The sequence below is a fragment of the Carassius carassius genome, chromosome 9 (assembly GCF_963082965.1).
Source record: "Carassius carassius chromosome 9, fCarCar2.1, whole genome shotgun sequence".
In the NCBI taxonomy this organism is placed as follows: Eukaryota; Metazoa; Chordata; class Actinopteri; order Cypriniformes; family Cyprinidae; genus Carassius; species Carassius carassius.
This window is the reverse complement of record NC_081763.1, coordinates 34,489,851-34,504,816: the sequence shown is the minus strand read 5'-3', so window position 1 is coordinate 34,504,816 and position 14,966 is coordinate 34,489,851. Positions and strand designations below refer to the sequence as shown.

General features: G+C 38.0%; 1 protein-coding gene across 1 annotated transcript; it reads left to right on the top strand.

Moving 5' to 3' along the window:
* Positions 1 to 1,368: 1,368 nt before the first annotated feature.
* LOC132149781 (uncharacterized) lies at positions 1,369 to 11,958 on the top strand. The gene is made up of 6 exons (XM_059559180.1): positions 1,369 to 1,501; positions 1,620 to 1,943; positions 2,046 to 2,351; positions 2,493 to 2,579; positions 11,734 to 11,814; positions 11,903 to 11,958. Exons 1-6 carry the CDS (start codon positions 1,441 to 1,443, stop codon positions 11,956 to 11,958), a joined length of 915 nt encoding a protein of 304 aa, XP_059415163.1. The 5' UTR covers positions 1,369 to 1,440.
* Positions 11,959 to 14,966: the final 3,008 nt, after the last annotated feature.

Sequence of the window (14,966 nt, the reverse complement as noted above, 5' to 3'; positions counted from 1 at the left end):
GAGTCACCTTCGTTATTTTAGCTGTGTGCTTAGGGTCATTGTCTGTTGGAAGGTGAACCTTCGGCCCAGTCTGAGGTCCTGAGCGCTCTGGAGAAGGTTTTCATCCAGGATAGACTGTACTTGGCCGCATTCATCTTTCCCTTGATTGCAACCAGTCTTACTGTCCCTGCATCTGAGTTAAATATATGAGTGTCACAGCAAAAGGTCTGAATACTTATGACCATGTGATATTTCAGTTTTTCTTTTTTAATAAATGTGCAAAAATGTCAACAATTCTGTGTCTTTCTGTCAATATGGGATGCTGTGTACATTGAGGAAAAAAAATTACTTCAATGATTTTAGCAAATGGCTGCAATATAACAGAGAGTGAAAAATTTAAGGGGGTCTGAATACTTTCCGTATCCACTATATATATATATATATATATATATATATATATATATATATATATATTAGTGGTGGGCCGTTATCAGCGTTAACGTGCTGCGTTAATGTGAGACTCAAACACATCAAACGTGACGTGCTAACATGGATGCAGCTGAAGCCGCCGGGTTTGCTTCAGGGAATTTGTAAAAATTTTTAAAGAAGCTTCCCAATGGAAACCTCGACAAGACGCACGCATGTTTCACACATATGTTTCACACAGTGCGTATGCAGTCTGTGTGCGTTACGTATGTGGTGCTGAAGCAGCACAGACTCATTGTGCTTTCACACAGGACGCGTTTGCAGTCCTCTACTCGGTACGAGAACGATTGCTGCACTGCTGCAGACGCAATGCTCCTGGAACACACTGACGGACCGCAACCGCGTGAACGCTGGATCCGTTAACATGGGTGCGTATACGAAACACATACGCACTGCAGACGGATTATGTGTGAAACAGGCGTAAGGTTGTTTGCACCTTGTGCTTTCTCAAGCACTTTGTGAAACATTTTGGAAACAGGAAACAGCCCCTGTTCTAATGCACCACCTGTCTTGAGAAAACCGTTCTAAAAGACTTACTTTTTAGTCAGTAGTTTATGTGGGTAGCACACATATTCTGAATGCCTTCGGCAGAATTCAAATGAGCCATTTTAATATAGATTAATCTAGAATAATTCCAAGAGTACAGTGAGATTAATCTAGATAAAAAAAAATAATCTATGCCCACCATATATATATATATATATATATATATATATATATATATATATATATATATATATATATATATATATATATATATATTATAGGATAAATAAAACATTTCATCAATATTTATAGGAGAAGTATGAAGCAGCACTTCTTCATTATGCAATGCATTCTGTCACTAAATACAGCTCTATCAGAATCTGACTCAGTCTGTTGATCAGAGGAAGTGAAAAAAAGGGGAAGGGTGGATAGTGTTTAAAGAAAGAGTTGTAATCATATAATGAAGAGAAATACTGAGAGAAAGAGAAAATGTCTGATAATAATCATCTGTGTCTGCTGGGACTGATCTTTCTCTCTTCACTTCTCACAGGTGAACACACTTCTACACGCTCTTTAAACTCCTGTCAAAGAGTTCAGTCTACATCTGCATACAACAACGTTTCATTTATTAATATATAACATAATGATCAGATGTTCTTGTGTTTCAGGTGTCAGTGGAGTGGATGATGCTCATGTGTTCATCAGTTCTGGTGAAGATGTCCGTCTGTCCTGTAATAATGCTCTTCATGACTGTACATCAACTACATGGAACTATAACAGATTCAGTCATTCAACAACAGTTGAACTGATTGCTTTAGGGAGAAAGAAAGACACAGAGAGACATGAGAGACTGAGTCTGGGGTCTGACTGCTCTCTGAACATCAGGAACATCTCAACAGAAGATTCTGGATCTTACAGCTGCCAACAATGGACTGGTGTGGGTGGAGAACGACTAAGACCTGATGCTGGTGTTTATCTGCATGTTCTTCATGGTAATTTATTATTATGTGGTCAGTTTAAAAAGGGTAAATTCTTGATTTAATCTCTGGTGATGATTGAAGAGTGTGTGATGTGTGTGTTATTCTGTGTTTCAGTCTCATCCTCACAGACTGAGATCAGTGCAGGTCTCTCTGTGACTCTCTTCTGCCAGCTGTATTCATATCCTCGAGTCTCTTGTGGTGATTCGGTCGATTCTGAGAGAATTGATCTGTTCTGGGTGAATCAGGCTGGTGTTAAACTGAGATCAGACTCCAGATATCAGATATCATCCTCATCAGATCCCTGTATCATCTCTCTGAATACAACACTCCTGAATGAAGATCACAACAGAGAGTGGAGATGTGAAGTTACTCACAGAGATCAAGTCAAGAGCTCAGTCACATACACTGTCAAGAGTTCAGGTGAGGAAACATCTCATCAATCAGTCTCTGTTAGATGTGCTAACATAATACTAATGCTAAAGTTATCTTGTGTGATTAAAATATGATTGTCATAATCTACACTTGTCATAATCTAAGATGATCTAAATTCATCTTTTACAGCTGAAGCTGGTTCAACAACAGCAGTGATTCCAGTCCACAGCACACACTCTCAGGATCCCTCAACTACAAACACACACACAACTAAAGGTACATCATCACTGTCTTCATCACACCAGTGCTTTACAGCGGCTCTCAGATACTGTTTTCTTCTTAAATCAGTCTCTACATATAATGAATTCCTCTCTGAAGACATTAATTCAATTCAATTCAAGTTTATTTGTATAGCCCTTTTTACAATAAAAATCGTTACAAAGCAACTTTACAGAAAATTACGTTTCTACAACATTTAGTAGTAGCTTATTAGTGGTGACTGTCAGTTTGTGCGCGTATGACAGGACTTTTCAGAACAATTAATACAAGACGTAGTCAGCCAGACGATGAACATTATTAACAGCAATTATTATATGATGCAGTCACACATGTAGCAATAACTGTTAGCTCTGTTTGTTGATTCAGGGTCAGCATCATCTGGGGTCCTCTGAGGGTCAGCATCATCTCTTCTCAGGTGTTCTGGATCCAGACTGGAGCTTGTGTAAATCCTAGTTACCACGGGATGAAGATCCCAGCAGAAACAGAGAAACAAATAGAGACATCATGTATATTGAAAATAGAAGGGGACCTAGGACGAATCCTTGTGGCACTCCATATTTTACTGATGATAAATGAGATGACTCCCCATTTAAATAAACAAAATGGTAGCGATCGGACAGGTAGGATCTAAACCATCTTAGAGTCTGCCCTTGAATACCTGTATAGTTTTGTAATCGATCTATGAGTATGTGTCTATGGTGTCAAACGCAGCAGTAAGATCAAGTAAAACTAGAAATGAGATGCAGCCTTGATCCGACGCAAGAAGCAGGTCATTTGTAATTTTAACAAGTGCAGTTTCTGTGCTATGGTGGGGCCTGAAACCATGAAATTCTCGATACAGATCATTTTTTTGCAGGAAGGAGCTCAATAAAGGGAATAGATTTGAAATAGGCCTATAATTTGCCAGTACACTAGGATCTAGTTTTGGTTTCTTAATAAGAGGCTTGATAACCGCCAGCTTGAATGGTTTTGGGACGTGACCTAAAGATAACGACGAGTTAATGATATTGAGAAGCGGTTCTTCGGCTACAGGTAACAGCTCTTTTAGTAATTTAGTGGGTACAGGATCTAATAAACATGTTGTTGGTTTAGATACAGTGATAAGTTTATTTAGCTCTTCCTGTCCTATATTTGTAAAGCACTGCAGTTTATCTTTGGGTGCGATGGATGAAACTGAGGTGTTAGACGCTGTAGAATCTACATTCGCTATTGTATTTCTAATATTATCTATTTTATCAGTGAAGAAATTCATAAAATCATTACTATTTAACGTTGGTGGAATATTTGAATCAGGTGGCGACTGGTAATTTGTTAATCTAGCCACCGTACTAAATAAAAACTTTGGATTGTTTTGGTTATTTTGTGGATATGCTCTGCCCTAGCAGTTTTTAGAGCCTGTCTATAGCTGGACATACTGTTTTTCCATGCAATTTTAAAAACTTCCAAGTTTTTCTCCATTTGCGTTCAAGACTACGAGTTTCTTTCTTGAGAGAGAGTGAGTAATACTGTTATACCATGGCACAGTACATTTTTCTCTAACCTTTTTCAATTTGATGGGGGCAACAGCTTCTAATGTATTAGAGAAAATAGTGCCCATGTTGTCAGTAATTTCGTCTAATTCATGTGTATTTTTGGGTACAAATAGCAGTTGAGATAGATCAGGCAGGTTATTTGCGAATCTGTCTTTGGTGACTGGAACAATAGTTCTGCCCAGACGGTAACGCTGAGACATATAGTTAATATCAGTTATACGCAGCATGCACGATACAAGGAAATGGTCTGTAACACCATCACATTGAGGTACAATATCTATAGCAGTAAGATCGATTCCATACGATATAATTAAATCCAGAGTATGATTAAAACGATGAGTGGGCCCGGTGACATTTTGCTTGACTCCAAAAGAGTTTATTAGGTCAGTAAACACAAGTCCTAATGTATCATTTGCATTATCAACGTGAATATTAAAATCTCCCATGATTAGCGCTTTATCAACTGTAACTAGAAGGTCTGAGAGGAAATCTGCAAATTCTTTTAGGAATTCTGTATACGGCCCTGGTGGTCTATACACAGTAGCCAGAGCAAGAGATACATTAGATTTCTTTTGCATATCTGAGAGTGTAACATTTAGCAGAAGTATTTCAAAAGAGTTAAACCTGTATCCTGTTTTCTGGGTAACATTGAGAATATCACTATATATTGTTGCAACACCTCCGCCACGACCAGTCTGACGGGGCTCATGCTTATAACAGTAGTTTGGTGGAGTAGACTCATTTAGACCAAAATAATCATTTGGTTTTAGCCAGGTTTCAGTCAAGCAGAGTACATCAAAACTATTATCTGTGATCATTTCATTTACAATAACTGCTTTGGGTGTGAGTGATCTAATATTTATGAGCCCAAACTTTAAAAATTGTTTTTGTTCATTTACTTTACATGTTTCTGGTTTAATCACGATAAGATTTTTTCTAGATCCTACATTAAATTTATATTTTGACCTCACTATTCAGGGAACAGACACAGTCTTAATAGATTTTACAGCCCAAGTATTTTTATCATTTAAGCGGGTGGAACAAAAGTAATCATAATAGTTATTTGAGAATTGTCTTACTAGTCACATGGAGCGAAGTGTCCTTGAGATGTTGTCAGAGAGCAGCTCATTAAGAGATGGAGTACAGAGAATCACTAACTGTTCACTCTCAGTTTGAGAAACGGTTTATTTGCTGGTTTATTCTGAGCTCCAAAGAGTGTGAGAGACATTAACACACTGATGCTGTCAGACACTTTGATTTTGTGTGTACAGTGAGATTGTGACAGGAGCTGACTAACAAAATACTACAGTAAAAGTAAAGTAAAGAAGTTTGTGTTCATAGTCAAAGAGCAAAACACACTATAGCATTTTTTTTAAGTAAAACAACTGTCTATATCTGCTAAGTTCTGCTGATCTTTACAGTTTTTGAAACTATGGCTGCATTTCTCAAGACTACACACAAAACCACAAAACACACTCACAACATGCAAAACATCACCCACATATTGCAAAAGCAAACCCTTCTTTCAAAACTATTTTAACTCCTCTAATAATGTATTTTTGTTGTTGTTGTTGTTGTTGTTTTGTACCCTTTATTTTACCAGGTGATGTCTCATTGAGATATTCAAATCTCTTTTACAAGGGAGCCCTGGGGCAACAATTACACAAGTTACACAGAATCACAAAAACAGACTCAAGAAACAAAACAGATTTACAATACATGTTAAATAATTTAAAATGACATAATAGGGTTATTAAAAACATGTGCATTGTTCAAATTTGGAACATTTAAGTAATTGTTTAAAATGTTCAAGTGGAATAAAAACAGAAAGCTTCAAAACTTTTTGGAGCAAATTCCAACACCAAGGAGCAGCATAACTAAAAGCAGTCTTATCAAATTCAGTTGTTATACGTGGGGTATTTAGAGCCAGAATGTTAAAGGAGTGGAGATTGTAAATGGAATGATTCCTGTACTGGGTACTGTGCGAGACTTTGTGAACTGCATCACCTTAGTTTTACCAGCATTTAATATCAGTCTAAGTTCAATGAAGGTGGCCTGTAATAAATTAAAAGACTGCTGCAATGATTGATAAGCTTGAGCTAGGGTGGGAGCAGAACAATATAGTACTGTGTCATCTGCATAGAGCTGTATTTTGCCATTATCTGCTACAGAAGCAATGGTGTTTATGTAGATGGTAAATAGGACCGGACCAAGAATAGACCCTTGAGGGACACCTAGCCGGACCCCCAGTGGGGTAGAACTGTGCCCATCGACAACTACAGTTTGAGTTCTGTTGGCAAGATAGTTTCTGAACCAATCAACTGCCTTAGTGCCCAAGCCAATGTCCTGGAGCCTCTTAAACAGCATACAGTGATCAAAGGCCTTTGACAAGTCGATAAACAGGGCAGCACTGCAGTAATGGTGCTATGCTTGGCCCTAAATCCTGTATGCACCAGGCTAAGTATGTTATAGATTTTCAAGAAGCCCTTTAGTTGGGTGTTTACTAGAGACTCTAGGACTTTTGCAAGTACATACAATTTAGAAATAGGGCGGTAATTATCGCACATGTGCTGATTTCCAAACATCTGGTAAGTCGTTTGAAGACAGGGACAAATTAAAAATGTATGTGATAGGTTCCACTATGATATGTGCAGATAGTTTCAGTAAAGCAGGGTCTAGGCCATCAGGACCGGCTGATTTCCTAGTGTCAATTTCCTTAAGTCAAATCCCTCACTGCCATTGTGATGGAGGGGTGTGGAGACTTGTCTGTGTATGACTTCTTCAGGATATGATTGCTCAAATATATCACCTGCCTTAATGAAATTGTCATTGAAAGCATTAACAATATCATTTTTGTTTGAGATCTGTTGGGTGTCTTTAACTATATGCTTAGGGAGAACAGAGTCACTGAGAGGTAGTTCAAGAGATTTTATCATCTTCCAAAATTTAGATGGGTTATTTAGGTTTGAGGACATTAGGTAGAAGTCAGATTTGCACTTTCTTATAAGACGAGTGCACTTGTTCCTAGGATACCTATAGTTAGTCCAGTCAGATTGGAGGTTTGTGGTCTTTGCTAAGACCCAGACTGCATTTCTCTCATGGATCAGTGAAGACAGATCTTTGGAAACCAGGGGTTATCACGCCTTTTAATTCTGTAGCATGTTAGGGGGACATGTTTATCAGTTATCGATAGAAAAAGTGAGTGAAAATAGTTCCACGCCACATTGATTTCCGGTATAAGACTCATTCTAGAGAAATCACAGATGTTTAATTCATGTAAAAAGGCTTGTTCTACAAATGTATTTTAATGAGGATGCATGGGTTGGATTTAGGGAGCTTGGTGCCCCTAACACATGCAATGGTGCAAGGGTCACTGATGTCGTTAGAGAATACCCCTATTTCTTTATATTTCTGTGGAGTTTTAGTGAGTATTAGATCTATTAGGGTTGACTTATCTGGAAATGTTATATTAGGATGGGTAGGGGAGGAAACAAGCTGAGTAAGATTTAGCTCATTACAGATATTTTTCAGGCAGTCAGAATTAGCAGAGAGCCAGTCCCAGTTCAAATCTCCCATAAGCACAATTTCCCAATCCCGTAATTCAACTTATACATCAGCCAGAATGTTTAAGGCCTCCTTTACAGCAGAAGGAAGCTTATAGCAAGCAATAACAGTAAGGATTGATGTGGAAGAGAAAGAAATAACAATAGACAAAAACTCAAACATTTTAGGACGGGAGATTTAGTTACTCTGCAATAAAACCTGGTTTTAATATAAGTGGCAACACCACCGCCCTTACTTTGACGATCACTACGAAATAAATAATAACCAATAATATGGATATAAGAATCAGATACAGATTTCTTCAACCAAATCTCAGATAAAACCAAAACATCAGGATCTGAAGTAGACACCCAAACCCTGACTAGGTCCATTTTAGGCACAAGACTTCTAACATTCATGTGGAGGAAGCCAAGACCATTTCTTTCTTTGAAGTCGGATGGGATAGGTAAATTAATACATGGGGGTGTAGGCCCAGGATTTGGCTTAATGTCACCTGACATCAAAAGAAGTAGAATTATTAAAAGACGATATTTTAATCTGACAGCTTTGGATCCGTGAGAATCATAATTATGAGGTTGGCCAGATGATATTAAGACTTTAAAGCTTTCCATGACCGTTTTACTAGGAACACAAAACTATATATTACTAGGTAAGAAATTATATTTAATGACTGGCTGGTAGAATGCAGTGCACAAGAAATGCATAAATGCAATATATGAGAGTTCAGGATGGAAACCATTTATATCATCAGGGACTTAGTCAAATGAAACAGTATAAAATGTGGTAATATTAACAGTCATTAAGTCATTATCATTGAGTAAACTAACAAACCAATGCAGTTGTTGTGAAGTCTACAATGCCATTGTGTAACACTGATGGCAACAATTTGCAAACAACTTTCCTTTTCAAGCAAGTCTGCTTAATATGGATGAGTTTGACCTCAGTGCCTAATATTTTTGCCTAGTAACTCTGCACACAAACATAAAGTAATTAGTCGCACACACACACACACACACACAGAGCAGTGGGCAGCAGTTGGGTCTGTTACTGTTCAAGGGTCTCAGTTCAGTCGTAGTATTGAGGGTGGAAGAGAGCGCTGTACAGATCTGAGCTCTTTATCTCTGCAAGCTCACATGTACATATGTGAACCTGAACATGATAAATGATCAGAGATTGTCAAATATTGCCACATTTCTTTCCTCTAAATATTTCTGATATGGTGACCAGTAAATACGATTTGGTCAGGCTAGTGTAACCCAGATCATACATCCTGATTAGGATTCTTAGTTATTAATTTAATAATTTTCTCCTATCTGCATATTGGTTCTCCTGGTTAAATCTCGCGATGCTTTGTCATACTTTCGTAAGAGTCTCTGCGTCCATTCACGTGACGGCGTGAGGTCACGTGACCTGCCACGGTTTACAGGAAGTAAAGTACGCAGAGGTAGGGAGCATGTGGGTAGACCTGCAGGAGCCGTTTACCGTGACCTAAGCTGTAGTAAACGAATGTATGTGAGGAGTGTGATTTATGAATTGGCCAGGTGATTTTGATGGTGAGCTAACCAAAGGAGCAGGCCTCAAGTCTGTGAGCCCATATAGAGACTGATTTTACACAGTCTGAAGACTGAGCTACTCCTGCTAGGCCGGTAGGGGGCTCCTTGCAGCCCATGAACTTATTCCCCCACACCGCTCCTACTCATTGCCCACTGCAGCACACCTCATCCCTTTCACAAACTATTTCACTGTAAACCCTCTGGACCCTGATATCCATATCCAGTGTGGGTTTAATGAACTATGGGTGTGTGGGGATATTGTACAAATGGACTGATGATGACTTGAACTATGAACTGATATGGGTCGTAGTTATTAGATGATTGCCTGATCATGTTGACATTGTGACGTACATGAATTTATTGTTTTTTTTCCTCATTTGTTTATGAATGGCCATTCAAATTTAATGTTTTAGTGTTTGTTTGTTTTGTTGTAGTTTGAAAATATATGTATTATATCCTATATGGTTTTCTTGATCTCAATTTGTCAACTCTCTCCCAGAGTCGTTTATTAGATCTTCTGATCGATTAATCTGCTATATGGAAGTTTTACAATCTTCTCGAGTATTATTAGCACACATATGGTACACTAGTCTGTGTGGAAACTTTTAAACTGTGTTTCAGCTAAGCAGGTGTTAGATTCTGCTCTTATCTCCACTAATGTGCTCAAGATACATTTAATGGAAATTTCAATCGAACTGAATTCAAGGAAATGCTAGAAAATGTAAGTTGTTTGGCTGATGTGATTTAAATTGGATAATTTTAATTAAGTTTATTAAACCGGCTGAACGTATGCATATGTTAACTGTAAAGATCAAGTTTAATGGCGTGCAGCAGAAGAAAAGAGGAAGTGGCATCTGAATGTGTGAGAATTCATCATCAGTCTATTCTGGGTTCAGATATGATCTCTGCTCTACTGAGTCCCACACACAGCACAAACATGTTTCCAAACCTCAACAGTGAGATCTCCGCTCTGAAAACACTACAACTGCTATCATGTAAACCTCTGTAATTCTCAATAAGAGCTTCATCTGACAGAAATAAAGTCAGTCTGGTTAGTAATGAGTGAAGCTGGTGAAGCTGTTTGTGGAGATGTCTAATCAGATCTTGAGAGATTTAATATATTTTATCTTCAGTTGATTTCATCTAAGACTGTGTTTGGAAGTCAGGTTAAACAAATGATATTTGTCTTGTATATAAGGAGCGTCTAGATTCTCATTGAGTTGTTCTTCTCGATCATTTGAGGAGTCTTAGAGTGTATTGTTGTCGAGTCAGCAGATGACTCTTCTAGGAGTGGATTTAGAGTCTCGCACCATGTGGACACATCTGTGTTTCTACACTTCAGGACTGTTAGAGTCAGTTCAAACCAGAGAAACTAGTTCACACAGATTTATGCTGTAGATTGGGTCTTATGGCAGCAATGTCTTCACATAAGGCTGTCCCAGTCGATCATGGGTTTAGGGTTTAACCTCATTGGTATTTTACAGGGAGGCAGCTTAGGCCTTTTCTCCCCATACAAATCCCTTCTTGGGACATATCAGTTGTTCTGGTTGGTTTGTCAGGCCATCGGTTTGAGACCATCAGCACTGCATAAGCCTCTGGGTCTCAAGACGGTCCTATTGGTGGCCTTATCCTCTCTCAGGAGGATCAGAGATCTGCAGGCTCTGTCTATCAGCTCTTATAGTGTGTACTTTACCCCTGACATGGTTAAGGTCTTACTATGACCTAGGCCTTGGTATGTCACTCAGCTTCCTTCAACCATTTCACTCTCATCAAGTGCTTTTGGAGTCTGAGAGTGATGTGCAGCCCTGTGATCTCTTACCAGTGAGGTCTTTGGAGCCTTATGTTGACTGAAGTTGAGAAGGTATGCTGTTTACATGGCATCAGCACCGCAGAGTAGAAGTGAACCTATGAACAGGAACGTCTCTGTAGTGTGTGTAACCCTGGTTCCCTAAATAGTGAACCAGAAGCTGCATTGCTGGCCATTCCCTTACTTTTCTTCATCTTGTGATGATATAAGAGCTTCAATCAGTCATCCTATCCAGAGGTCATTCAGGCAACTTAGGTTAGGGTCAAGGGTCAAGGGTCAAGGTCAACTTTATTACCAGAAGGCAATTTGTTCTTCAAAGTCCTGACCTTATACAAGTCTTCAACCATTTTCCATGTGGTACCATGTTTCTATTTCTGTTTGCTGTTACATATGTAACTGAGACATTTTCATTTATTAATATAGTTCACACAGGTCTGTTACATATTTATAATTTTTTATGATGCTAAGCTTAAGTATTAAGATGTTTATTTCTGTTCATTATGTTTGAACAGAACTAGATCATATGATCACAGATACAGGAGAAACTGAAGTCTGTTGTTCTGTTGGATTATTATTCAGAGGTACCACAGTTCATTAATGCTGAAACAGTCAATCTGAAGAACTGATCATCATTTTATACCTTTGATTTAATTCACAAAGTCTTGATTCTGTTCATCTGTCCATCTTTCCTGCAGTGATTGTGAGTATTGTTGAGTTTGCAGTGTTTGCTGCCCCTACTGTGATTCTTCTGCAGATCATCTGTACAAGAAGAGCTGGTGAGTTTTTCAGATGATTCACATTGATCTGAAACAATCTGCCCTCATGAGAGCTCAGTAAATGTTTTTGTGTTGAATTATTTCGCAGGGAGGAAGGACTCGCAGCAGCCAGCGGAAATAGAAAAGAATACAATAACAGAATAAAATATTCTACAAATACCAGCCCAGATTACAGCTAGATTTATCTTCATCTCAATGAATTTTATGGATATTTTCAAACAGTTTTGAAGGATCTTTTCCAGTGCTCCATGCTGTACTGAATACATAAAATATAATTTGAAATCCTTGCTTATGATTATGAAATTATATGAATTATTGTCTTTCCACCTACATCATGCTGCAACATGTTTTTATGTCAGACATGCATAAATACAGATTCACAATGTGGTCTTTAAATGTTTGCTGTGTAGTTATTTGAGTCTTTTTCACAGTCTAAAAGTGTCAGTTCCTGATGTATCCAAATTCCTTAGCATATCCAAAACCTCAGAACAACTTGATGATGTAACAGAAACTATGGACTCTCTCTTTTCTAGCACTTTAAATAAAGTTGCTCCTTTACGCTTAAGGAAGGTTAAGGAAAACAGTTTGACACCATGGTATAATGAGCATACTCGCACCCTAAAGAGAGCAGCCCGAAAAATGGAGCGCAGCTGGAGGAAAACAAAACTAGAGGTATTTCGTATTGCTTGGCGGGAAAGTAACATATCCTACAGAAAAACATTAAAAACTGCTAGATCCGATTACTTTTCTTCTCTTTTAGAAGAAAACAAACATAACCCCAGGTATTTATTCAATACAGTGGCTAAATTAACGAAAAATAAAGCCTCAACAAGTGTTGACATTTCCCAACATCACAGCAGTAATGAGTTTATGAACTACTTTACTTCTAAAATCGATACTATTAGAGATAAAATTGCAACCATTCAGCCGTCAGCTACAGTATCACATCAGACAGTGCACTATAGACCCCCTGAGGAACAGTTCCACTCATTCTCTTCCATAGGAGAGGAAGAATTGTATAAACTTGTTAAATCATCTAAACCAACAATATGTATGTTAGACCCTATACCATCTAAGCTCCTAAAAGAGGTGCTTCCAGAAGTCATAGATCCTCTTCTGACTATTATTAATTCCTCATTGTCATTAGGACATGTCCCCAAAACCTTCAAACTGGCTGTTATTAAGCCTCTCATCAAAAAAACACAACTTGACCCCAAAGAACTAGTTAATTATAGACCAATCTCGAATCTCCCTTTTCTGTCCAAGATACTAGAAAAGGTGGTATCTTCACAATTATATTCCTTCTTAGAGAAAAATGGTATATGTGAGGATTTCCAGTCAGGATTTAGACCGTATCATAGTACTGAGACTGCTCTCCTTAGAGTTACAAATGATCTGCTCTTATCATCTGATCGTGGGTGTATCTCTCTATTAGTTTTATTGGATCTTAGTGCCAGGCTGGGGAGAAAGGTGTTGTAATAATGTAAATTATGTGAAAAATAGCCGAATGTGTTTTCAAACCACCAAGTATGAGAGAATGTATAAGTACACCCCCAAAACAAAATCAAGACTTTGTAAAAGAGCATAATAGAATTTGCCACTGATGATTCAAACAGGAGTTTTACACATTGTAGAGCAGAGCTTGCGGTTTGTCATTTCTCCGATCACAAATGCAGACGTTTTTGCACGAAACGCAACACCTAAAAAGATAGTATAAGTCATTATGATCAGTAATTATTTCCCCACTGGATGCAACAAATGCCTCGTTTATAATGGGTTTGATTGGTTTTGTCTCATTGGGAGATGGCATCACAGTATGATGAGGGGCGTAACATTTCTATAACATGCTTGAGGCATTTAGCCAATCACAACACAGCAGCCAGCAAGGATACACTGTTTTCTTTCAAATCAAAGTGTAAATATCATGTCTGGTAATTTAATGCATTAATCAGATTAATTAATTATGGAGAAAAGTAACGCATTAAAATTATTAAGGCATTTAACGCACTTGCTCTGCCCCAGACCTATGTGGATCAACTGCCATATCATTCAGTTATTTGGTGACTAATATGTGGCAGAGCAACAACTTACTGCGTGATGGAGCCTAGAGAATATCCATAAAATTCAACATATGGGGCAAAATGCCCGTTTGAAATTTTGTCTCATATTTACATCACATAGTTAAATATACAGTTTGGGATTTTTGGCCACCAGGGGTCACTCAATCAAAATAATAACATGAGACGTACTTTGATGACGTCGGGAAAGTGCGTGGGCTCATGGGAGTTGTTGTTCATTGGAACACGCGCTCTGTCGCTCCCCACATTCCTCACTCATTCCAACTTAGTATTTTGACAATCACATCGTTTTGAACGGAGAGATATATGAATTATCAGACCCCTATCAAATCAATATTCCATCTAACTAGTAGTAATATATGTATAATTTATTACATTTTGGAAGTAACTTGCCCATCACTGATCATAACTGACATGTCTATATCACTGTAAAAAAAAATAATAATAAATGACATTTACGGTAAAATACCGGCAGCTGTGGTTGCCAGAATTTCACTGTAAAAAAAAAAAAATATATATATATATATATATATACAGTGTTGGGGAGTAACTAGTTACATGTAACGGCGTTACGTAATTTAATTACAAAATAAATGTAACAGTAATCAGTTACAGTTACTAAGAAAAAATGAGTAATTAAATTACAGTTACTTATGAAAATTGTAACGATTACAAAGAGGATTACATTTGAATATTTACACACATCCACATACAGCTTTTTTCTTTCCCAAATTGCACTAAGACATATGGCCCATAATCTCCGAGACGCGGAAAACACATTCGTAGAATCCAGTCATAAAAATGGAATTCAGCCTATAACGCGGACGCAATATGCCACATTTTGGACGAATAAATCAAAAGTAGGTCAGTACACTTGAATCAAAACCCGATTTGGACTGATGTCTGTAAATATTAAGCTGCAAAAAGACTGAATATGAATCCTGCACGTTCTGCGTGTCTGTGGAAATCAGGCGCTGACTGGACATCGGGAGAACCGGGACAATTCCCGGTGGCCTGGCAGACGATTTGGCCTTCTACTTTAATATTGTTATTGTATAATTGCAGGCCGAATAT

What these genes read in the sequence shown, in the direction of transcription:
- LOC132149781 (XM_059559180.1), top strand. Translation starts at nt 1,441, where the DNA reads ATGTCTGATAATAATCATCTGTGTCTGCTGGGACTGATCTTTCTCTCT. An exon ending in TCTCTCTTCACTTCTCACAG is followed by an intron (nt 1,502 to 1,619) that starts GTGAACACACTT and finishes CTTGTGTTTCAG; the next exon opens with GTGTCAGTGGAGTGGATGAT. An exon ending in TTATCTGCATGTTCTTCATG is followed by an intron (nt 1,944 to 2,045) that starts GTAATTTATTAT and finishes TCTGTGTTTCAG; the next exon opens with TCTCATCCTCACAGACTGAG.